The sequence below is a fragment of the Anomaloglossus baeobatrachus genome, chromosome 4 (assembly GCF_048569485.1).
Source record: "Anomaloglossus baeobatrachus isolate aAnoBae1 chromosome 4, aAnoBae1.hap1, whole genome shotgun sequence".
NCBI classification, from domain to species: Eukaryota; Metazoa; Chordata; class Amphibia; order Anura; family Aromobatidae; genus Anomaloglossus; species Anomaloglossus baeobatrachus.
In genome coordinates this window covers 594,067,664-594,092,823 of record NC_134356.1, presented here as the reverse complement: position 1 = coordinate 594,092,823, position 25,160 = coordinate 594,067,664, and the positions used below count along the sequence as shown (strand labels likewise).

Genomic DNA, 25,160 nt, shown 5'->3' with positions numbered 1-25,160 from the left:
ACAAAGAAGAAGGGAATTTTGTTTACTTACCGTAAATTCCTTTTCTTCTAGCTCTAATTGGGAGACCCAGCACCCGCCCCTGTTTTTTTGTGTGCACATGTTGTTCATGTTGAATGGTTTCAGTTCTCCGATATTCCTTCGGATTGAAGTTACTTTAAACCAGTTTATAATTTTTTTCCTCCTTCTTGTTTTTGCACCAAAACTGAGGAGCCCGTGGGAGCACGGGGGGTGTATAGGCAGAAGGGGAGGGGCTTAACACTTAAGTGTAGTACTTTGTGCGGCCTCCGGAGGCATAGCCTATACAACCCAATGGTCTGGGTCTCCCAATTAGAGCTAGAAGAAAAGGAATTTACGGTAAGTAAACAAAATTCCCTTCTTTTATTTTGTTTTGTTTTTTTGTTTTTTTTGTTTTTGCACAATGATGATGTTTTTATTAGAACTTTAGGGAAGATTTAGTGTTTCAGTTTGTTGTGGTGGATGCAAAACCATCATTTTGGTGGGGTTTTTTTTTTCCCCTCACTACACTGTTTACAGATCGAGTTGATTTATTTTAGATTTTGATAAAGCAGACTTTTACGGACGTAGCAATACCAAATTTGTAAAAAATCTTTTTAATAGGGAAAAAGAGGGATGATTTAAACTTTAAAATATAATATTTATTAAAAAAAACTTGTTTTTTACACTTTTTGCTGTATTTTAGTCTCTTTAGTATAATTGAACCTGAGATCATCCGATCGCTTGCATTATACACAGCAATACTAGATCACTGCTATGTTTAGCAAAACTCCGTCTCCTATGAAGGCCAGCTACAGGCTGGCTTTCACAGGAGAGCCGTCTTGGCAGGCATTTTATTTTTTTATTCCTAAAGAACACCTACATTTCAGACAATTGTACATTTCTTTTTTTTTTCTTACTGGCTCAGATTTTTGTTGTTTGCAGTCAGGCAGAGGAAGCTTCCAGTGATCAGTGTTTTCTGCATGGACGGGTGAAGCGGCTCCAGTGTGATGTGAGGCATTAAGTAGCCGCTCATGTCTCTGCTTTATGCACCCTGTGGTGAAACGGCTGATGTATATTACCGATCTATCAATGTCTATTTAGTGTGTCTCGAGTCCCCGCTTAAAGAGAGGACCACTGGTTGTTAGGTCATGTGCCAGTATTACTCAGGTTTTCTTGCATGCCAGATTATCCAGATCTCTGGACCATTTAGTGTAAGATTAATTTACTGTCTTTTGCATGTCCGAGTCTTTTTTTTTTTTTTTCACTTTCTCTTTTTCTTTTGTGTCCTCAGCAAAGCCAAATTAGCTTTCCTCCTCCCTATGGACAGTGGGGGCAGTGGTATGGAGGTACCCAGCAAATAGGCCAGTATATGCCCAATGGCTGGCAGGTGCCTGCCTATGGAGTGTATGGCCAAGCGTGGAATCAGCAGGGATTTAGGTAAGTGATGATGCAGTCAGCACTCGGCCACCTAAGGCTATGTGCACATGGTGGTGTTATCAGAATACTCCTTGAATTCCCCTGAATGAGCGCCGCAAAAAAAGAGTTTAATACACCGCAAAGCAAACACACGACATTTCTATGCAACAAAATCAGTCTGATGTCACGGTTAGAAACCCTGAAGCTGTTTAAAAGAAGGGACCTTCCATCCTATGTAAGCCGCCCCCTTTTTATGCTTTAAAATATAGAATAAGAGACACCGCAAAAATGTCTGAAAAGACTCCGGAGTATCAGCTCTTTAGAAAACCTCTGCCTTTAAAAACCCACTGGAGTGTCTATAAGATGCCATATGCACATACCCATAGTCATTGGGTAATATGTATATTTGTGTGTATATGGAAATAATGAGATTTCTGTGCACTACAAACTAGACAATCAAAGGTTTAAAGTGGTTGGTTGTTACTGTGCTCAGAAAGTGTATTATTTAAGAGTTTATGAAGAGGTTTTCTTTATCGTTCCTTTGGGAGACCCAGACCATGGGTGTTTAGCTTCTGCCTCCGGAGGACACACAAAGTACTACACTTAAAAGTGTAGCTCCTCCCTCTGAGCTTATACACCCCCTGGTAGCCAGTCCTAGCCAGTTTATTGCTTTGTGTCAGGAGGCATACATCCACACATGCATTCTCATCTGATTTGTTTGACTTTTGGAAAGAGTTTGAAGAAAAGCGGGTCCATGTCTTCTCACCCCACTGTGTCGGCGGTGTTGTTAAGGTTGATTTACAAGGCTGCAGCCTTACATGCCGCGCTCCTTCACCATCCCTTCTGGGCTCTGGCTTGAAGTGGGAGCCAGCACGGTCTCCATGCCTGGCAGGAGTCCGGTCTCCATCCACAGCCCCTTGAGGATTCTGTTGGACCGGAGCACTCATCCCCAGGGACATGGCCCTGCGTCTCAGCAGCTAAGTACCTGAGACGTTTATGTTGGGGGTCCCGGTTCTTTATTGTAAGGGGAGAGTATGCTGTATGTGATTGTTTTAACTTTTCCGGCGGGTTCTCTAGCTTTTGCCTGAGAACCGCGCCAATGGTGCCTGCTTGTCGGCCTCGCCGCTTAAATTTAGGCCCCGGCTTCGCCGGAGGCCTAGTTTCATTTTCCTGCCCTCGCATGTCACTCATGCAGAGGGACAGGTTCGGCTCCTCCCGGCGGCCGTTCTACACAGGGGAGGGACACTCCCCACTGCTGGGGCGTCCCTCCTTCCCTGCAGGTCTCTATAGCCCTCCAGTTCCCGCTCTTTTATACGAACGCCCTCTTCTCAGGCAGAGTTCACTCTGCTCTGGGACATCCTGCATTCTGCATCTCTGCTGAGGTGCTGCGACTGGTGGACCGGGCTTCGGGATCTGGAGGGCACACAACACTGCGCTCAGCGGTCTGGTAAGCCACAGCCGGTCTCCGGTTGTGGACCTCTGTATATTCTCCATGGGGTTCATTCTCTGCAAAGCCCCCACTCCAGCAGCATGTCTCACACAAGGAGCAAGGCTCCAAAGCTTTATTCTACATGCACTGCATGTAAGCTCCTGCTGCCTGAGCCGAGCACCTATCCACATTGTGATGTCTGCTCTAACTTGGCGGTGCCACAGCCTGGAGTCTCACCCCCAGTGGTCTCTCAGGCTGCTGCTGCACCTGTGACTGAACCCCCGGCCTGGGTAGAGTCCTTTTCTAGGTCCATCTCCCAGTCATTTGCTGAGTCCATGGGACTTTTGTCCAGGACTTTGAATATGCATCAGCCTCCCTCACAGGGTGCCTCTAATACTCTTGACAGAGGACTCCTATCCTCTGACCTCCGTCCATCGGAGCTCACGGAGGATTCATCATCTGATCCCAGACCCCGTCCTTCTAAGAGAAGGCGCAGGGTTTCCTCCCCCTCCCCATCCCTCGGCTCTGTCTCAAGAGCTGACTCTCTAGATGAGGAGGATCCCCTTACTGGGAGCTCGGAGGCTATGTATCCCATCGATTTCTCTGAGGGTGACTCAGATCTTAGTGATTTGATTGCTTCTATTAATTCTGTGCTGGATCTCAATCCGCCAGTGTCAGAGGAGCAACTCTCTTTGGCAGAAAAACATCAGTTTACCTCGCCTAAGAGAGTGAAGAGTGTTCTTTAACCACTCCAGTTTTCAGAGCGCTGTGACCAAACCCAGGGCCTGCCCTGACAAACGCTTTCCAAAGCGTGGTTCTGATGACCGGTTTCCATTTCCACCTGAGGTGGTCAAGGAGTGGTCTCACTCCCCAAAGGTAGACCCTCCGGTGTCTAGGCTTTCAGCCCGGACCGTTGTGTCGGTGGCTGACGGCACCTCACTTAAGGATTCCACTGACCGTCAGATTGACCTTCTGGCCAAATCTGTGTATGAAGCTGCGGGGGCCGCGTTTTCCCCGACTTTTGCAGCAGTGTGGGCTCTCAAAGCCATCTCTGCTTCTCTAGAGGAGAGGCATTCCCTCACCAAGGAATCTATGCCTGAGATGGTTACCTTAACTGCTCAGGCTTCAGCTTTTTCATCTTATGCCATGTCTGCCATGCTAGAGGCTGCTCACCGCACTGCGGTGGCTTCAGCTAATTCTCTTGTTATCCGCAGGATTTTGTGGCTTCGAGAGTGGAAGGCAGATGTTTCTTCCAAGAAGTTTCTTGCTGGGCTCCCTTTTGCTGGTTCACGGCTGTTTGGTGAACAGCTGGATGAAATCATTAAAGAAGCTACTGGCGGGAAGAGTACTTCCATGCCACAAACCAAGACCAGGAAACCCGCCCAGGGTAGGAATAAATCGAGGTTTCGTTCCTTTCGTTCCTCCAACTGGTCATCCTCTAAGCCTTCCGCCTCGTCCGCTAACTCAGCCAAGGATCATAAATCCAACTGGCGCCCAAAGCGCGTCCGCAGAAGACCGCAGGAGGTTCTGCCACTAAGGCAGCTTCCTCATGACTCTCGGCCCGCTCCAGCCACGTCCTTAGTCGGTGGCAGGCTCTCCCACTTTGGCGACACTTGGTTAAAGCAAGTCTCCGATCAGTGGGTGAGACACATCATATCTCAGGGCTACAGGATAGAATTCTCTTCCAGCCCTCCAAACAGATTTTTTCTCTCAACTCCCCCCTGCTCCAAGGCCACCGCCTTCTCGCAGGCCGTGGCGTCCTTGCAGGCAAACGGAGTGATTGTCCCAGTTCCCGCTCAGGAACGGTTCAGAGGTTTTTACTCAAATCTCTTCCTAGTTCCAAAAAAGGACGGTACCTTCCGGCCCATCCTGGATCTCAAGCTTCTCAGCATGTCCGGGTGCGGCATTTTCGCATGGAGTCTCTGCGATCAGTCATTGCCTCTATGACCCAAGGGGAGTTCCTGGCGTCCATCGACATCAGAGATGCCTATCTGCATGTGCCAATCGCAGTGTCACATCAGCGTTGGTTACGTTTTGCGATAGAGGATCATTTCCAATTCGTGGCTCTCCCATTCGGGTTAGCCACGGCCTCTCGGGTATTCACCAAGGTCATGGCGGCAGTGATTGCGGTCCTGCACCTCCAGGGGTTAGCAGTGCTTCCTTATCTGGACGACCTTCTGGTCAAGGGTACATCCAGCGCAGACTGTCAGCGGAGTGTTTCGCTCACTCTCGCCACCCTAGCCCAATTCGGGTGGATTGTCAATCTTCCCAAATCCACTCTGACTCCGACCCAGAGTCTCACGTACCTAGGGATGCAGTTCGAGACTTTGCCGGCACTTGTGAAGTTGCCATTAATCAAACAGCAGTCTCTCCGGCTAGCGGTGCGCTCTCTCCTGAGGCCCCGCCGTTATTCCCTCAGGCGCCTGATGCAGGTGCTGGGTCAAATGGTGGCCTCCATGGAGGCGGTTCCCTTTGCCCAGTTCCATCTACGTCCTCTGCAGCTGGACATTCTCCGCTGTTGGGACAAGCGGCCTTCCTCCTTACAGAGGTTAGTGGCTCTGTCGCCACGGACCAGGAGCTCTCTTCAGTGGTGGCTTCGACCCCTCTCCCTGTCTCAAGGGCGCTCCTTCCTGACTCCGTCCTGGGTGATTCTCACCACGGATGCCAGCCTATCCGGCTGGGGAGCGGTACATCTCCACCACAGAGCACAGGGCACTTGGACTCCGTTCGAGTCAGCCCTTTCAATCAATGTGCTGGAAACCAGAGCTGTGCTTCTAGCTCTCCTAGCCTTTCACCACCTGTTGGCGGGCAGGCACATTAGAGTCCAGTCAGACAACGCGACAGCGGTTGCCTACATCAATCACCAAGGCGGGACACGCAGCCGCCTGGCAATGTTGGAGGTCCAACGCATTCTTCAATGGGCGGAGGACTCAAAGTCCACCATATCCGCAGTCCACATCCCTGGCGTAGAAAACTGGGAGGCAGATTATCTCAGTCGTCAATCCGTGGACGGTGGTCCCTGCACCCGGCAGTGTTTTGGTCAATCTGCCGCAAGTGGGGCACTCCGGACGTGGACCTAATGGCATCCCGTCACAACAACAAGGTTCCGGTTTACGTGGCTCGCTCCCACGATCCTCAGGCCTTCGCCGCGGACGCTCTGGTTAAAGACTGGTCCCAGTTTTGTCTGTCCTACGTGTTTCCCCCTCTAGCTCTCTTGCCCAGAGTCCTGCGCAAGATCAGAATGGAGGGCCGTTGAGTCATCCTCATTGCACCGGACTGGCCCAGGCGAGCTTGGTATCCGGACCTGCTCCAACCGTCCGTGGAGATGCCGTGGCATCTTCCGGACCGTCCAGACCTGCTCTCGCAAGGTCCGTTTTTTCCGCCCGAATTCTGCGGCACTCAAATTGACGGCGTGGCTCTTGAGTCCTGGATTTTTGACGCCTACTTGTATTCCTCCTGAAGTCATCTCTACTATGACTCGGGCCCGTAAGTCTTCCTCCGCTAAGATCTATCACAGGACTTGGAAAATTTTTCCTGTCCTGGTGTCGCTCTTCCGGCCATCCTCCTTGGCCATTCTCGTTGCCGACCCTTCTGTCTTTTTTACAGTCCGGTCTGCAGCTAGGACTGTCCCTCAACTCTCTCAAGGGACAAGTCTCAGCTCTATCAGTGCTGTTCCAGCGGCGTCTCGCCCGGCTGGCTCAGGTCCGCACCTTCATGCAAGGTGCGTCTCACATCATTCCGCCTTATCGGCGGCCCTTGGATCTCTGGGACCTTAACTTGGTCCTCACGGTATTGCAGAAACCCCCTTTCGAGCCCCTTAGGGAGGTTTTTTTGTATCGTCTTTCTCAAAAGGTGGCCTTTCTAGTTGCCATAACTTCTCTCAGGAGAGTCTCTGATTTGGCTGCGCTCTCCTCGGAGTCACCTTTTTTGTTTTTTCACCAAGACGAGGTAGTTCTCCGTCCGACCCCGGACTTTCTTCCGAAGGTGGTCTCTCCCTTCCACCTTAACCAGGATATTTCCTTGCCTTCCTTTTGTCCGGCCCCTGTTCATCGCTTTTGAGAAAGCGCTGCATACTCTAGATCTGGTGCGTGCTCTCCGGATTTATGTGTCTCGCACCGCTGCGCTTAGGCGGTGCACCTCTCTTTTTGTGCTAACCACAGGGCGGCGCAAGGGTCTCTCTGCTTCTAAGCCGACCTTGGCCCGTTGGATTAGATCGACCATTTCGGACGCCTACCAGAGTACTCAGGTGCCTCCCCCGCCGGGGATCAAAGCACACTCGACCAGAGCTGTCGGTGCCTCTTGGGCTTTTAGGCACCAGGCTACGGCTCAGCAAGTCTGTCAGGCTGCCACTTGGACTAGCCTGCATACCTTTTCGAAGCACTACCAAGTGCATGCTCATGCTTCGGCAGATGCGAGCTTGGGCAGATGCATCCTTCAGGCGGCTGTCGCCCACTTGGGAAGTTTAGGCTCTGCCTACTTCTTAGTTTTTTCTGTTTTATTCCCACCCAGGGACAGCTTTGGAACGTCCCATGGTCTGGGTCTCCCAAAGGAACGATAAAGAAAAAGAATTTTGTTACTTACCGTAAATTCTTTATCTTATAGTTCCGTATTGGGAGACCCAGCTCCCTCCCTGTTGCCTGTTGGCAATTTTCTTGTTCCGTGTGTTATCACCAGCTGTTGTCGTGGACAGAGTCTCCGGTTGTTCCGGTTCTTACTCTGTTCTACTTGTGGGTGGCTATTCTTTTTCAGCTTTTGCACTAAACTGGCTAGGACTGGCTACCAGGGGGTGTATAAGCTCAGAGGGAGGAGCTACACTTTTAAGTGTAGTACTTTGTGTGTCCTCCGGAGGCAGAAGCTAAACACCCATGGTCTGGGTCTCCCAATACGGAACTATAAGAAAAAGAATTTACGGTAAGTAACAAAATTCTCTTTATTCCCATCATATAATATAGAGGTCTAATGCTACGTCTGGGACCCCACTGATTCCCAAGAATGAACGGCAGCAACACTGCTTTTACAGGCTGCGACGACTCAATGGGGCTGTACTGATGACCTGAGCACTGCAGTACTGTGGAAGCTATGCTAAAGCGTTATTCACGTCATGCTTTGTCACGAGCTCACGGTTTCCTACTCTCCTCACTTCTTGGGGGTTGAGGGAAGGGGTGGTTCATTCTTGCTTGAGATATAAATCTGAAAATAAGGAGTGCTGATAGTATAATACCAAACAGATCGGTGAGGTTTAACTGTAAGTGTACACTCACCTGAAGGGGTTGTGACAGTCACAACCACTAGTGCGCATAAGATAATGGCGTCTGCTGCAGCCCCAAGTGGATGAGCATACAAAATGGAGTAGAGAAGGGGTTAAAGCCGCGCATCAGCCGAAATGAAGATGTAGAATGTTGCTGAAAATAAACTTTTATTCCATAGGTCTATGCGTTTCGAGGTAAAAACCTCTTTCTTCGGCGCTCTATTGGGAGACCCAGACGATTGGGTGTATAGCACTGCCTCCGGAGGCCACACAAAGCAATTACACTAAAAAGTGTAAGGCCCCTCCCCTTCTGGCTATACACCCCCAGTGGGATCACTGGCTCACCAGTTTTCTGCTTTGTGCGAAGGAGGTCAGACATCCACGCATAGCTCCACTGTTTGTAGTCAGCAGTAGCTGCTGGCTATATCGGATGGAAGAAAAGAGGGCCCATATGGGGCCCCCAGCATGCTCCCTTCTCACCCGCGGTGGTGCTTGTAAGGTTGAGGTACCTATTGCTGGTACAGAGGCTGGAGCCCACATGCTGTTTTCCTTCCACATCCCCTGGAGGGCTCTGTGGAAGTTGGATCTTGCCGGCCCCCAAGCCCTGGGGCCGGGCTCCATCCACAGACCCAGAGAACCTGCTGGATTTGGAGCGGGAGTGCCGTTCAGGGACAAGGCCCTGCAACTTTCAGGTACTCTGTGTCCCCGGCAGGCACGGACACTCTCAAGGCTTGCTGAGCGTTATAGTGCGCCGGGGACAGTAGCGCTGTGCGCTGGGGTTAGGTCACTGCAGCTTTGAGTGACGTTACATGTTGGGAACTACTGCGCCGACCGCTACTGGAGCGGCGGCGCCGCTGCGACTTGTGGTGCGCCGGGGACTTTGCGCCGACCGCGCTTTTACGGCGGCGGCGCTTCTAACTTTAGCCCCCGGCTTCTGCGGCCTAGCGCCGCTTCGTTCCCGCCCCCACCCTGTCAATCAGGGTAGGGGAGAGACGCTGCTCAATAGGCAGCGCCGAGGGCTGGAGCTTTATTTACATGCTCCAGCCCTCTCACTAGGCACAGTGGGAAGCAGGCTTCCCGCTTTTGGTCTGTATACGCCCAGGGCCCGCCCCCCCCTCTCCACAAGGACGCCGGCAGCCATTACACATGCGGTCTGGCTGGGGAAAGGCAGCAGGCTCTGGGAGACCCAGACTAAAGGGATTTCGGCGACCACACACCCGCTCCTAAGCGGGCGGTAAGCTGCACTTAGTGCTGGCCCCACTTGTGCCTCAGTGATATATTAGTGTACTTTTTTCTTGGTACCATATATATATATATATATATATATATATATATTTGCACTGTAAGGTCGCTTCTTGGCTGGACACCCTGTACTGCTCTGAGGAGGCAGCAACATGTCATCCGCAAAACGCAAGGGTGCCAAGGCACAGGCTGTGTACACTGTTTGTACTGCATGTGGGGCTGATCTACCGGCAGGCTCCAAAGACTCACATTGTATGCAATGTTCAGTCCCAGTGGCACTTCGTCAGCCAGAGCCTAATGTGGTGGTAGCCCAGGCTGAGACGCCTGTGAACCCTGCCCCGGTGACGGGGACAGACTTTGCAGTTTTTGCTGATAAAATGTCTGTGACTATGGCAAAAATCCTGGAGACCTTGCAGTCCAGGCCAGTTGCTCAGGCCATGGACACTGCTGTGTCTATGCTCTCCGGTCCCCCTCAGTTGGAACTAATCCGTACTTCAGGGGGGTCTCAAGCATCACAGGCTGAAGTCTCTGACTCAGATGACAGTCCCAGGCAGCCTAAGCGAGCTCGCTGGGAAAGACCCTCCACGTCTTCACACTGTTCAGGGTCTCAGCGACAAGAGTCTCTCTGTGATGAGACTGAGGACGGTGACCAGGATTCTAATCCTGAGGCCCCTCTCAATCTGGATGCCCCTGATGGTGACGCCATGGTTAATGACCTTGTATCGGCAATTAATAGGCTGTTGGATATTTCTCCCCCAGCCCCTTCTGCAGAGGAGGCAGCTGCACAGCAGGAGAAGTTCCATTTCCTATATCCCAAGCGTAAATTAAGTGCTTTTTTGGACCACTCTGATTTCAGAGAATCGATCCAGAAACACGACGCTCATCCAGACAAGCGTTTCTCTAAACGTTCTAAGGATACCCGTTATCCTTTTCCCTCTGAGGTGGCCAAACGCTGGACCCAGTGTCCAAAGGTGGATCCCCCAATTTCCAAGCTTGCGGCTAGATCCATAGTCGCAGTAGAGGATGGCGCTTCACTTAAAGATGCCAACGACAGACAGATGGACCTTTGGTTGAAATCTGTCTATGAATCTATCGGCGCGTCGTTTGCTCCAGCATTCGCGGCCGTGTGGGCACTCCAAGCTATTTCAGCTGGTTTAGCACAGGTGGATGCTTTCATACATCCAGCAGTGCCGCAAGTGGCGTCCCTAACTTCGCAAATGTCTGCGTTTGCGACCTATGCTATCAATGCTGTCCTAGAATCTACGAGCCGTACCGCTATGGCGTCCGCCAATTCTGTGGTTTTGCGCAGAGCCTTGTGGTTAAAGGACTGGAAAGCAGATGCTGGTTCCAAAAAATGCTTAACCAGCTTGCCATTATCTAGAGACAGACTGTTTGGTGAGCCATTGGCTGAAATCATAAAACAGTCCAAGGGTAAGGACTCTTCCTTACCACAGCCCAGAGCAAGTAAACCTCAACAGAAAAAGTGGCAGTCGAGGTTTCGGTCCTTTCGAGGCTCGGGCAAGGCCCAATTCTCCTCGTCCAAAAGGACTCAGAAAGAACAAGGGAACTCAGATTCCTGGCGGGCTCACTCACGCCCCAGGAAAGCAAATGGAGGAACCGCTTCCAAAGCGGCTACCTCATGACTTTCGGCCTCCTCCCTCCGCATCCTCGGTCGGTGGCAGGCTCTCCCGCTTTTGCGACATTTGGCTGTCACAGGTCAAAGACCGGTGGGTAACAGACATTCTGTCTCGCGGGTACGGAATCGAGTTCAGTTCTCGGCCTCCACTTCGGTTCTTCAGAACCTCCCCACACCCCAACCGAGCAGATGCCCTGCTGCAGGCGGTGGACTCTCTAAGAGCAGAAGGAGTCGTGATCCCTGTCCCCCCTCTCGAACGGGGGCGAGGATTTTACTCCAATCTCTTTGTGGTTCCAAAAAAGGACGGCTCCTTCCGTCCTGTTCTGGACCTAAAACTGCTCAACAAGCATGTGAACGCCAGGCGGTTCCGGATGGAATCCCTCCGCTCAGTCATTGCCTCTATGTCTCAAGGAGATTTCCTAGCATCAATAGACATCAAAGATGCTTATCTCCACGTGCCGATTGCTACAGAGCACCAATGCTTTCTACGCTTCGTGATAGGAGACGACCATCTTCAGTTCGTAGCTCTGCCATTTGGTCTGGCGACAGCCCCTCGGGTGTTCACCAAGATCATGGCGGCAGTGGTAGCAGTCTTGCACTCTCACGGACACTCTGTGATCCCTTACTTGGACGATCTACTGGTCAAGGCACCCTCTCAAGAGGCATGCCGACTCAGCCTGAATGTTGCACTGGAGACTCTCCAGGCGTTCGGGTGGATCATCAACTTCCCAAAGTCAAATCTGTCACCGACCCAATCACTAACGTATCTTGGCATGGAGTTTCATACTCTCTCAGCGATAGTGAAACTTCCGCTGGACAAGCAGCGGTCTCTACAGACTGGGGTGCAGGCTCTCCTTCAAAGTCAGCCGCACTCCTTAAGACGCCTCATGCACTTCCTCGGGAAGATGGTGGCGGCAATAGAGGCGGTTCCGTTTGCGCAGTTTCATCTGCGTCCACTTCAATGGGACATTCTCCGCCAATGGGACGGGAAGTCAACATCCTTGGACAGGAAGGTCTCCCTTTCCCAGACGGCCAAAGACTCTCTGCAGTGGTGGCTTCTTCCCACCTCATCACAGGGAAGATCCTTCCTACCACCCTCTTGGGCGGTGGTCACGACAGATGCGAGTCTGTCAGGGTGGGGAGCAGTCTTTCTCCACCACAGGGCTCAGGGTACGTGGTCTCAGCAGGAGTCCACCCTTCAGATCAATGTTCTGGAAATCAGAGCAGTGTATCTTGCCCTACTAGCCTTCCAGCAGTGGCTGGAAGGAAGGCAGATCCGAATTCAGTCGGACAACTCCACAGCGGTGGCATACATCAACCACCAAGGGGGGACATGCAGTCGGCAAGCCTTCCAGGAAGTCCGGAGGATTCTGATGTGGGTGGAAGCCACAGCCTCCACCATATCCGCGGTTCACATCCCCGGCGTAGAAAACTGGGAAGCAGACTTCCTCAGTCGCCAGGGCATGGACGCAGGGGAATGGTCCCTTCACCCAGACGTGTTTCAGGACATCTGTCGCCGCTGGGGGGTGCCGGACGTCGACCTAATGGCGTCACGGCACAACAACAAGGTCCCAACCTTCATGGCACGGTCTCGCGATCAAAGAGCGCTGGCGGCAGACGCCCTAGTGCAAGATTGGTCGCAGTTCCGGCTCCCTTATGTGTTTCCACCTCTGGCACTCCTGCCCAGAGTGCTACGCAAGATCAGATCCGATTGCAGCCGCGTCATACTTGTCGCCCCAGACTGGCCGAGGAGGGCGTGGTATCCGGATCTGTGGCAGCTCACGGTCGGCCAACCGTGGGCACTCCCAGACCGACCAGACTTACTGTCCCAAGGGCCGTTTTTCCATCGGAATTCTGCGGCCCTGAACCTGACTGTGTGGCCATTGAGTCCTGGATCCTAACGTCTTCAGGATTGTCCCAAGGGGTCGTTGCCACCATGAGACAGGCTAGGAAGCCCACGTCTGCTAGGATCTACCACAGAACGTGGAGGATATTTTTATCCTGGTGCTCTGCTCAGGGAGTGTCTCCCTGGCCATTTGCATTGCCTACCTTTCTTTCTTTCCTGCAATCTGGGTTAGAAAAAGGTTTGTCGCTCGGCTCCCTTAAAGGTCAGGTCTCGGCGCTATCCGTCTTTTTTCAGAGGCGTTTGGCACGCCTTCCTAAGGTGCGCACGTTCCTACAGGGGGTTTGCCATATCGTACCCCCGTACAAGCGGCCGTTAGATCCATGGGATCTGAACAGGGTACTAGTTGCCCTCCAGAAGCCGCCCTTCGAGCCTCTGAAGGAGGTTTCACTTTCTAGACTATCACAGAAAGTGGCTTTTCTGGTAGCGATCACATCTCTTCGGAGAGTGTCTGAGCTGGCAGCACTATCATCAAAGGCTCCCTTCCTGGTCTTCCACCAGGACAAGGTTGTGCTGCGTCCTATTCAGGAGTTTCTCCCGAAGGTGGTATCCTCTTTTCATCTTAATCAGGATATCTCTTTGCCTTCGTTTTGTCCTCATGCAGTTCATCGGTATGAGAAGGATTTACATTTGTTAGATCTGGTGAGAGCACTCAGAATCTACATTTCCCGCACGGCGCCCTTGCGCCGTTCGGATGCACTCTTTGTCCTTGTCGCTGGTAAGCGCAAAGGGTCGCAGGCTTCTAAAGCCACCCTGGCTCGATGGATCAAAGAACCAATTCTTGAAGCCTACCGTTCTGCTGGGCTTCCGGTTCCATCAGGGCTGAAGGCCCATTCTACCAGAGCCGTGGGTGCATCCTGGGCATTACGACACCAGGCTACGGCTCAACAGGTGTGCCAGGCAGCTACCTGGTCGAGTCTGCACACTTTCACCAAACATTATCAGGTGCATACCTATGCTTCGGCGGACGCCAGCCTAGGTAGAAGAGTCCTGCAGGCGGCAGTTGCCTCCCCGTAGGGGAGGGCTGTCTTGCAGCTCTAACATGAGGTATTTCTTTACCCACCCAGGGACAGCTTTTGGACGTCCCAATCGTCTGGGTCTCCCAATAGAGCGCCGAAGAAGAAGGGAATTTTGTTACTTACCGTAAATTCCTTTTCTTCTAGCTCTTATTGGGAGACCCAGCACCCGCCCTGTTGTCCTTCGGGATTGTTGGTTTGTTTGCGGGTACACATGTTGTTCATGTTGAACGGTTTTCAGTTCTCCGACGTTACTCGGAGAGAATTTGTTTAAACCAGTTATTGGCTTTCCTCCTTCTTGCTTTTGCACTAAAACTGGTGAGCCAGTGATCCCACTGGGGGTGTATAGCCAGAAGGGGAGGGGCCTTACACTTTTTAGTGTAATTGCTTTGTGTGGCCTCCGGAGGCAGTGCTATACACCCAATCGTCTGGGTCTCCCAATAAGAGCTAGAAGAAAAGGAATTTACGGTAAGTAACAAAATTCCCTTCTCCTCAGGACCAGTACATCAACAAAAAGCCTTTTTGTTGGCTTTTTGTTGTACTGGTCTTGAGGAAGAGGTTTTTACCTCGAAACGCGTGACCTATGGAATAAGAGTTTATTTTCAGCAACACTCTACATTTTCATTTCATCTGATGTGCGGCTTTAACCCCTTTTCTACTCCATTTTGTATTCTTGCTTGAGAGGAAGAGGACTTGAACTCTAGTTCCACCTAATGGCAATCCTAAAAGTCAACATTTACCCTTTAACAAGAATCTGTTAACATATACAATGTTTTGAGGGGTTTCCCCTCATTAGCGCAAAGCTCTAGATCTGATTTGGCTGTAAGCAAGGCCTCTACTGGCATCTAAGGGGCAATTTTTCTTCTTGTGGAGAGTGACTGCCAATAGGTGGCACTAGAGTTCAAGTCCTCTTCCTATCTGAAGAGGCAATTTGCTTTGCATATTTAATTTCCCAAAAAAGCATTTCCTGGCTTTTAAGCCTCTTTACACTGTCATGTCACTATCCACAAGTACAAACATTACCCTTTAGGCAACTTTACCTCTAAAACATCAGGAGCACAGTGGCACTGAAGCTGGGCAGTAGACACAGGTTCCATAGGAGAGTGCTAGTAATCCCTGTGCATTTTCAGCCACCTCTAATTAGACGGCTGCTTTGAAACATTTTAATAAATTTATGATTTTCAAAATTGCTTCTTTTAAGAATTTAAATTTACCAATTTGGGAAGACTGAAATAATCCTTTGTCTTCACTTCATAAAATGGGAGTAGCCCTTTAAATTGTAATCAGAATGCTTGGTGTACGACACTGTGCCTTTCTACTGGTTTTATATACAGAAATGATAGATCAGGAGGAAAACCAGGGAATCCAGCAGCTGGGTTATTAAAAAAAAAAAAAGTATTTATAAAAAAAAAAATCAACAAATGCAAACCCCTCCACTAAACAATCAAAAACATATAAAATGCATGCTTTAATGAGATTTTTGTGCTTTGGGCCTCCTGTACAAAAAGTTAAGTGTGTCCTGTTTCTCTATAGCAGCCGCACAGATCGTTCTTTTCTTTTTCGCTCCTAATTGGGAGACCCAGACAGTGGGTGTATAGCTACTGCCTCTGGAGGCCGCACAAAGAACTACACTTAAAAGTGTAAGGCCCCTCCCCTTCTGGCTATACACCCTCCCGTAGGAGTACGGATTCCTCAGTTTTAGCTTTGTGCGAAGGAGGTCACACACGCACGCATAGCTCCATTGTTTTTAGTCAGCAGCAGCTGCTGACTATGTCGGATGGAAGAAAAGAGGGCCCATACAGGGCTCCCAGCATGCTCCCTTCTCACCCCACTGTATGTCGGAGGTGTTTGTAAGGTTGAGGTACCCATTGCGGGTACGGCGGCAGGAGCCCACATGCTGATTCCTTCCCCATCCCTTTTTACAGGGCTCTGGGTGAAGTGGGATTTACTGGTCTCCAGGCACTGAGACCGTGCTCCATCTACAGCCCCTGGAGAAGATGCTGGATGGAGCGGAGTACATCAGGGACATGGCCCTGCTTCCTCAAGGTACTCTGTGTCCCCGTGCATTTGGCGCTCACACCGCAGCATGCTGGGTGTTGTAGTGCGCCGGGGGACATCAGCGCTGCGGCGCTTGTGCCATAGCCTCATTCAGCTTCGCTGAAGCAGGCACACTATTGGGACACGGTCGCGCCGGCCGCTGGAACTGCGGCGCGGCTGGCACTTGTGGTGCGCCGGGGACTTCAGCGCGGGCCGCGCTGATAACTCGAGTCCCCGGCTTTTGCGGCCTGCTCCCGTTCGTTCCCGCCCCCAGACCTGCCAGTCAGGAGAGGGGCGGGACGCTGGTCAGTGCATCAGCGCTGAGGGCTGGAGTCGTTTTTACATACTCCAGCCCTCACAGTAGGCACAGAGGGGACACTGTTTCCCGCTCTTTTGTTTGGGAACTCCCACGGACCGCCCCTCTCCACAGACGCCGGCAGCCATTCCTGCTGACACGCTGAGCTGCAGAGGGGAGCCGGGGAGACCCAGACAAGGAATTCTGCGCCTCTTACCCGCTATTCAGCGGGCGGTAAGCAGCCCTCAGGGCTCACCCCCTCTTGTGCCAGTAGTATTCTTAGTATTTTGTTTCTACAAATACTTTGTATTGCATAGCGCTGGTCGCCCTTTGGCTATAGACTCTCTCACATTGCAGAGAGCCAGCAGCATGTCGTCCGTAAAACGCAAGGGTGCCAAGGCACAGACATTATATGCTTCCTGCACCGCATGTGGGACTTTTCTACCGGCAGGCTCCACGGACCCCCATTGTGTGCAGTGCTCGGCCCCTGCGGCGCTTGCACAGTCGGGACCTCTGCTGGACGTGACCCAGGGTGTACCACCTGTGAATGCTGTCCAGGTGACAGGAACTGAGTTTGCAGCTTTTGCTGACAGAATGTCTCTCACTATGTCACAAATTCTTGACACATTGCGAGCTAGGCCTGTACTTCAGGCCACGGACACTGTGCAATCATTGCCCCCTGGTCCCCCTCAGCTGAATTACCTCCAAGCTCCGGGACGGGCATATACACCTCAGGGTGAAGACTCTGACTCGGACGATGGCCCCGGGCAGCCTAAGCGGGCTCGCTATGACGGGCCTTCACATTCATCTCAATGGTCAGGATCCCAGCGAGATGAATCTATGGGTGATGAGGCGGACGTAACTGATCAGGATTCTGATCCTGGGACCGCTCTCAATCTAGATACACCAGATGGTGACGCCATAGTTAATGATCTTATATTTAACATCAATAAGATGTTAAATATTTCCCCACCAGCTCCTCTTGTAGAGGAGTCAGCTTCGCAGCACGAGAGAATCCATTTCAGATACCCTAAGCGTACATTAAGCACTTTTCTGGACCACGCTGACTTTAGAGACGCAATCCAGAAACCCCACGCTTATCCTGAAAGGCGTTTTCCTAAACGGCTTAAAGATACACGCTATCCTTTTCCCCCTGAGGTGGTCAAGGGTTGGACCCAGTGTCCAAAAGTGGATCCTCCAATTTCCAGGCTTGCAGCTAGATCCTTGGTTGCAGTTGAAGATGGAGCGGCACTTAAAGATGCCACTGACAGGCAGATGGAGCTCTGGCTGAAATCCATCTATGAAGCGATTGGAGCGTCATTAGCGCCATCTTTTGCGGCCGTATGGGCACTCCAAGCTATCTCAGCCGGGCTTGCGCAAGTCGACTCAGTCACACGTGCATTTGCCCCGCAGGTAGCACCATTGACCTCGCAAATGGCGGCATTCGCGTCGTACGCGATTAATGCTGTTCTTGACGCTACAAGCCGCACGGCAGTGGCGTCAGCCAACTCCGTTGTTTTGCGTAGGGCCCTGTGGTTGAGACATTGGAAAGCAGATTCTCATTCCAAGAAGTGCTTAACCAATTTGCCTTTTTCTCGTGACCGATTGTTTGGAGAGCGTTTGGATGAAATCATCAAACACTCCAAGAGTAAGGACTCATCCTTACCGCAACACAGACAAAACAAACCCCAACAGAGGAGGGGTCTGTCTGGTTATCGGTCCTTTCGAGGACCGGGCAGGTCCCAATTCGCCTCGTCAAAAAAGACTCAAAAAGACCAGAGACGCTCAGATTCTTGGAGGTCTCAGTCACGCCCAAAAAGGACAGCCGGAGGAACCGTTGCCAAGACGGCGTCCTCCTGACTTGCAGTCTCCGATTCCCACACCCGCGGTCGGTGGGAGGCTTTCCCACTTTGGCGACATTTGGCTGTCACGCGTCAAAGACCGTTGGGTGAGGGATATTCTGTCTCACGGGTACAGGATAGAGTTCAGTTCTCGTCCGCCAACTCGTTTCTTCAGAACTTCTCCACCACCAGACCGAGCCGATGCTCTGTTGCAGGCGGTGGCCGCCCTAAAGGCGGAAGGAGTGGTGACCTCCGTCCCTCTTCAGGAACAAGGTCACGGTTTTTACTCCAATCTGTTTGTGGTCCCAAAAAAGGACGGATCGTATCGACCCGTCCTGGATCTAAAGTTGCTCAACAGACACGTAAAAGTCAGGAGGTTCCGGATGGAATCCCTACGCTCCGTCATAGCCTCAATGTCTCAAGGAGATTTTCTAGCATCAATAGATATCAAAGATGCGTATCTCCACGTGCCGATTGCACCAGAGCATCAGCGTTTCCTACGCTTCGTCATACACGACGAACACCTGCAGTTCGTAGCGTTACCTTTCGGTCTGGCAACAGCCCCCCGGGTCTTCACCAAAGTCATGGCAGCAGTAGTAGCTGTTCTGCACTCGCAGGGTCACTCGGTCATCCCGTATCTAGACGACCTGCTTATAAAGGCACCCTCTCAAGGGGCATGCCAGCACAGTCTGAAGGTGGCACTAGACACTCTCCAGAGTTTCGGGTGGATTATCAACTTTCCAAAGTCTCATCTAACCCCGACCCAATCTCTGACTTATCTTGGCATGGAGTTTCATACTCTCTCAGCGATAGTGAAGCTTCCACTGGACAAGCAGTGCTCGCTACGGACTGGAGTGCAATCTCTCCTTCAGAGCCAGTCGCACTCACTGAGGCGCCTCATGCATTTCCTAGGAAAGATGGTAGCAGCAATGGAGGCAGTCCCGTTCGCGCAGTTTCATCTGCGCCCTCTACAATGGGACATTCTACGCCTATGGGATGGGAAATCGACGTCCCTCGACAGGACTGTCTCCCTCTCTCAGACTGCCAAGGACTCTCTGCGTTGGTGGCTTCTCCCCACCTCATTGTCACAGGGAAAGTCGTTCCTTCCCCCGTCCTGGGCAGTGGTCACGACGGATGCGAGCCTATCAGGGTGGGGAGCGGTGTTTCTCCACCACAGGGCTCAGGGGACGTGGACTCAGGAAGAGTCCACCCTGCAGATCAATGTTCTGGAAATCAGAGCAATCTATCTTGCCCTGCGAGCCTTCCAACAATGGCTGGAAGGCAAGCAGATTCGGATTCAGTCGGACAATTCCACGGCGGTGGCGTACATCAACCACCAAGGGGGAACACGCAGTCGCCAAGCTTTTCAAGAAGTCCAGCGGATTTTGACGTGGGTGGAAAGCAGAGCGTCCACCATATCCGCAGTTCACATCCCAGGCGTGGAAAACTGGGAAGCAGACTTTCTCAGTCGCCAGGGCATGGACGCAGGAGAATGGTCCCTTCACCCGGACGTGTTTCAGCAGATCTGTTGCCGCTGGGGGACGCCGGACGTCGATCTGATGGCGTCACGGCACAACAACAAGGTCCCAGTTTTCATGGCACGGTCTCACGATCACCGAGCACTGGCGGCAGACGCCTTGGTTCAGGATTGGTCGCAATTCCGACTCCCCTATGTGTTTCCACCTCTAGCATTGTTACCCAGAGTTCTCCGGAAAATCAGGTCCGACTGCCATCGAGCCATACTCGTCGCTCCAGATTGGCCAAGAAGGTCGTGGTACCCGGATCTGTGGCATCTCACGGTAGGCCAACCGTGGACACTACCAGACCGTCCAGATTTGCTGTCTCAAGGGCCGTTTTTCCATCTGAATTCTGCGGCCCTGAACCTGACTGTGTGGCCATTGAGTCCTGGATCCTAGCGGCCTCAGGTTTATCTCATGAAGTTGTTGCCACTATGAGACAGGCTAGAAAACCATCCTCAGCTAAGATCTATCACAGGACGTGGAAGATATTCTTAGCGTGGTGCTTGGCTCAAGGGTTTTCCCCCTGGCCATTTGCATTGCCAATTTTTCTTTCCTTCCTGCAGTCTGGGTTGGAAAAAGGTTTGTCGCTTAGCTCTCTTAAGGGTCAAGTCTCCGCGCTATCTGTATTCTTTCAGAAGCGCTTGGCACGGCTTTCTAAAGTACGCACGTTTCTCCAAGGAGTTCGTCATATCGTTCCTCCTTACAGACGGCCATTGGAACCCTGGGATCTGAACAAGGTTCTCATTGCTCTCCAGAAGCCGCCTTTCGAGCCTTTGAAAGAGGTTTCCCTTTCTCGGCTTTCACAAAAGGTAGTTTTTCTTGTGGCGGTCACGTCTCTTCGGAGAGTGTCAGAGCTGGCGGCGTTATCTTGCAAATCTCCCTTCCTGGTGTTTCACCAAGACAAGGTAGTACTGCGTCCAATTCCAGAGTTTTCTCCCAAGGTGGTTTCTTCCTTTCATCTCAATCAGGATATCACTTTGCCATCTTTGTGTTCGCATCCAGTTCACCAATTTGAAAAGGGTTTACATCTGTTGGACCTGGTGAGAGCACTCAGGATTTACATCTCTCGCACGGCGTCTCTACGCCGTTCTGATGCGCTCTTTGTCCTAGTCGCTGGTCAGCATCAGGGATCGCAAGCTTCCAAATCCACCCTGGCGCGGTGGATCAAGGAACCAATTCTTCACACATACCGTTCTGCTGGGCTTCCGATTCCATCTGGACTGAAGGCCCATTCTACCAGAGCCGTGGGTGCGTCCTGGGCATTGCGGCATCAGGCTACGGCTCAGCAAGTGTGCCAGGCGGCTACCTGGTCGAGTCTGCACACGTTTACCAAACACTATCAAGTGCATACCTACGCTTCGGCAGATGCCAGCCTAGGTAGACAGGTCCTTCAGGCGGCGGTGGCCCACCTGTAGGAAGAGGCTGTCTGACAAGCCCGTTCATGGGGTATCTTTTTACCCACCCAGGGACTGCTTTTGGACGTCCCACTGTCTGGGTCTCCCAATTAGGAGCGAAAAAGAAGAAGGGAATTTTGTTTACTTACCGTAAATTCCTTTTCTTCTAGCTCCAATTGGGAGACCCAGCACCCGCCCTATTTGTTCTTAGGGTTTCGTTTTTCGGGTGCACATGTTGTTCATGTTGTTTCTTAAGTTCTCCGATCTTGTTATCGGATTGAATTTGTTTTTGAAACTGTTATTGGCTTTCCTCCTTCTTGCTTTGGTACTAAAACTGAGGAATCCGTACTCCTACGGGAGGGTGTATAGCCAGAAGGGGAGGGGCCTTACACTTTTAAGTGTAGTTCTTTGTGCGGCCTCCAGAGGCAGTAGCTATACACCCACTGTCTGGGTCTCCCAATTGGAGCTAGAAGAAAAGGAATTTACGGTAAGTAAACAAAATTCCCTTCTCCTTATTCATACACAAATCTGGTTTCTGTAGCAAATCCAACACTTCAATTAGGACTTAAAGGGAACCTGTGGAGTGCAATATGCACCCAGAAACACGAGCAGTTCTGGATACATATTGCTAATTCCTGCCTAACCGTCCCTGTATACACTAGCATAGATAAAGAGATGTTTATTTATCTATGCTACTATATACAGGGATAGTTAGGCTATGTGCGTACGTTGCGCTCCTTCGTGACAAATATTCTGCAGCATTTTGTCACTGCACGTGCGTTTCAAAATGCAGCCAAAACACTGCGTTTTGGATACATTTTTTAATGCCCATTTCATGCATTCTGGATGTTTGCTCGGCCATAGAGTGGGGAAAAGCATCCAAAACTCACAAAATAAGTGACGTGTTGCTTTTTAGAAGGCATCGATTTTTGTAAAAAATTTGCCATCCAAAACGCTGCATAAACACATGAAAAAAACGCAACGTGCGCACATAGCCTTAGGCAGGGATTAGCAATATGCACCCAGAACTACTCATGGTTCTGGGTGCATATTGGACCTGACAGGTTCCCTTTACAATACATGCTTTAATCAGATTTATGTGCTTTGGAGCTTTTATACAAAAAGTAATAGAAGTGTCCTGTTTTTGTATAGCAGCCGCACAGATCGTCCTTTCCTCATTCATACACAAATCTGGCTTCTGTAGCAAATCCAACACTTCAATAGGACTTAATTTTAATTTGTGACTTGAAGGTGAGCGTGTCCTCTAACCTTACACTATTGAAATCTTTCTTGTTTGTAGTCAAACGCCATCATCCGCAACAGCATGGATGGGACCAAATTATGGTGTGCAACCCACCCCCGGGCAGAATGGGACCTTGATCACAAACCAAACAGGCTATCGTATGGCTGGATACCAAACGCAATGAGAGGAAGGACTCCGCACCCGGCGGCTCGCTGCCGGCCCAGTTGTTTACTTTGATACCATTCTGTAATCATGTCAGTGCAGATGTCAGAAACAGAATATTTATTAAAACAACAGAAAGTAACATTTTTTTAATCATGACATTATCATCCACCCGATTACAACACAAACTACAAAAAAAAAAAAATACTAGAGATGCTGGATGTTTGCCAATTTTTGCCTTCCTTTTTTTCATTATTTTAATTTTTTTTTTTTTTTTTTATATGTATATGTAACTGTTACTTAACCCGGTCTCTCTTCAGGAGAACAGCCAAGCCTTGCTAGCCTACACCTTTTTTTGGCGGTAAAAAGGGTTAAGATCCTTTTTGAAATAATAAAAAAAAAAAAAAATTACAATGCAGGGATCACTGCCATTTTGGGCAGCAAATTGCACAAAGTCTATTTTCTTTTCTTTCACTGAAGTAGTGTGCAGTTTTAGCGTGCATTCCTAGAATGATTTGAGATGTATTATAAATCGAACTGTACAAAATTTGTGACGCTGTGTTTGTAAACTTTACATTTCTTTTTTTTTTTTGTTTTTTTTTTTCCCTTCAGATGAAGCCTTCGAAAAAAGATGCTTTCATATTGTTCAGATTGTATACACTGTCTGCATTTCTTGTCCCCATTTTTGTTTACATTCATGTGAATATTGACCATTTTTAATAGGTTTCTTTTTTTTTTTTTTTTTTTCTGTTTGCCTTATAAAGTTGCTGAATGAGTCGAGGGCTTTGATCACTCTCCGATTGAACGTGTAAAACTTTTCATTAGGAAAACGAAAAGAAAAAAAAATGTGACATGATCTGAGCCTGTATGTGAATACCAATATCTCTGATGTTTCTAAATCCATGGGGGGGAGAGGGGGGGTTGTTTTTTTGTTTTTTGGTTTTTTTTTTGTTTTGTTTATTTTTTTGTCAAGAAGGTGCCTAGGAATTAATCCTCACCGGATTTATTTCTCAAGGATTTTTATCTTCGGTGATTAAACGAGACTTATTTGGGAACGGACGGGAAGTATTATATTCCTGTGTAATTAAAAGATTTAAAAAAAAAAAAACTAAAACGAAACCCTGAAAAGTGAAATTCTTAATGACCTAATTTATGTTGTATCTTTCTAGATTGGTTGGAAAACTGGCGGAATATCCTGGCGTAATGTCAATATTCATTAATAGACTTCAATAGTATTTTGTAGGTCTTGTAAGTTCTAGCATTAAGTTTCAGCACCTGGTGGTATTATGGATCTGGTTTACCTTATTTTCCGGCGTCTAAGATGACCCCCAACTTATCCAGCTAAATAATAGAGTTTGGGATATATCGTATGTACTAGAGTGTAAGCCGACCCGAGTACAGCCCCTGTCACATTTAACGACTTACCAGCGATCTCGAAAACGATACGGCCTGATAAGGATCGCTGGTAAGTCGCTGGGAGGTCACTGATGAGATGTCTCACAGTCAGACCTTACCAACAACGCAGTAACGATCAGCGACCTGTATAACGATTTCGGTGGGCGTTGGAACCCTTTTTAGGAGGTCGTTGGTAGGTGTCAAACACAGCGATGCGTCCTGCCCAGCAGGACATTACCTTTAAACAAAATAGTCAAGAACATTCAACAACGACTAGCGATCTCACAGCAGGGGCCTGATCGCTGGTAGGTGTCACACATAACGAGATTAGTGGCGGGATTGTTGCTGCGTCACAAACTGTGACACAGCAACGATCTAGTTAGCGATCTCGTTGTGTGTGACGGGACCTTAATGTGCCCATTGTTTAGCGAAATACCCTGCTGTAATGTCCCGTGCAGTAATGTCTCCATTGTTTAATAATGCCCTCCTGCTGGTTCCCTTCTGTCCCCTATCATTCCGGTGATTACACACAATAAAAGATACTCACCTCTCCTCCTAGCCCTCAGTGCCTCCAGCTGTTTCTTGCAGTCCGCAGGCACACAGACTCCTCCGTGATTGCGTGAACAGAGCGGCTGCTGCCGGATGTCGTCATGGCTTTACTACAGTTGAATTCTTTACTGCGCCACAAAGCATTCAACTGCAGTAAAGTGCATCCAATACACAGGGCCACCGTTACCGTCAGCACTTTACCTCAGTTGAATGCTTTGTGGCGCCGTAAAGTATTCAACTGTAGTAAAGCCATGACGGCATTCTGCAGTGGCTGCTCTGCGCACTGGACGCGATCACGGAGGAGTCTGGGTGCCTGCGGTCTACAAGAAACAGCTGGAAGCACTGCGGGCATGGAGGAGAGGTGAGCATATATTTTAGTGTATAAAGTGATGATACCCGGCGTATAAGACAACCCTCGACTTTTGAGAAGATTTTCAGGGGTTTAAAAGTCGTTTTATATGCTGGAAAATACGGTACTTCCCTACACATGCATACTTTATATACTTACACAAGCACGTGCCTGCATAGTAAGCAGCTGCCAAGACATTAAAGAGGTGGTTCACTACTCTGCAATTGTGGCCACATCCTTGTAAAACTGATAGAGAAGGTTTTTACTAAATACTGTGTTCAGCTAACTCTGCCTCTGAGCGGCGCTATTGTGGTCCGTTAATCCCATGAAGTGACCTTCCCCGGGCTTTGTGACTGCTTTGAGATCCGGTGATATCACGTCAACTTTCAGTTGACCCGACATCACCAAGGCGGCCCCAGTCTCTGTGAGTGACTGGGCTGTGGGCGACATTTCACCACTTATCACAGCCTAGTATCTAGCATACTGTC

The 25,160-nt window shown here is 50.1% G+C and overlaps 1 protein-coding gene across 1 annotated transcript in view; it reads left to right on the top strand.

Moving 5' to 3' along the window:
- Positions 1-22,523, top strand: part of TIA1 (TIA1 cytotoxic granule associated RNA binding protein) — a 77,939-nt gene extending 55,416 nt beyond the window's left edge. Inside the window, exons 12-13 of the mRNA XM_075346152.1 lie at positions 1,289-1,434; positions 22,275-22,523. Of these exons, the coding sequence (XP_075202267.1) occupies positions 1,289-1,434; positions 22,275-22,401 (273 nt within the window). The 3' untranslated portion in view covers positions 22,402-22,523. The remainder of the gene's footprint in view (positions 1-1,288; positions 1,435-22,274) is intronic.
- The last annotated feature ends 2,637 nt before the right edge of the window (positions 22,524-25,160 follow it).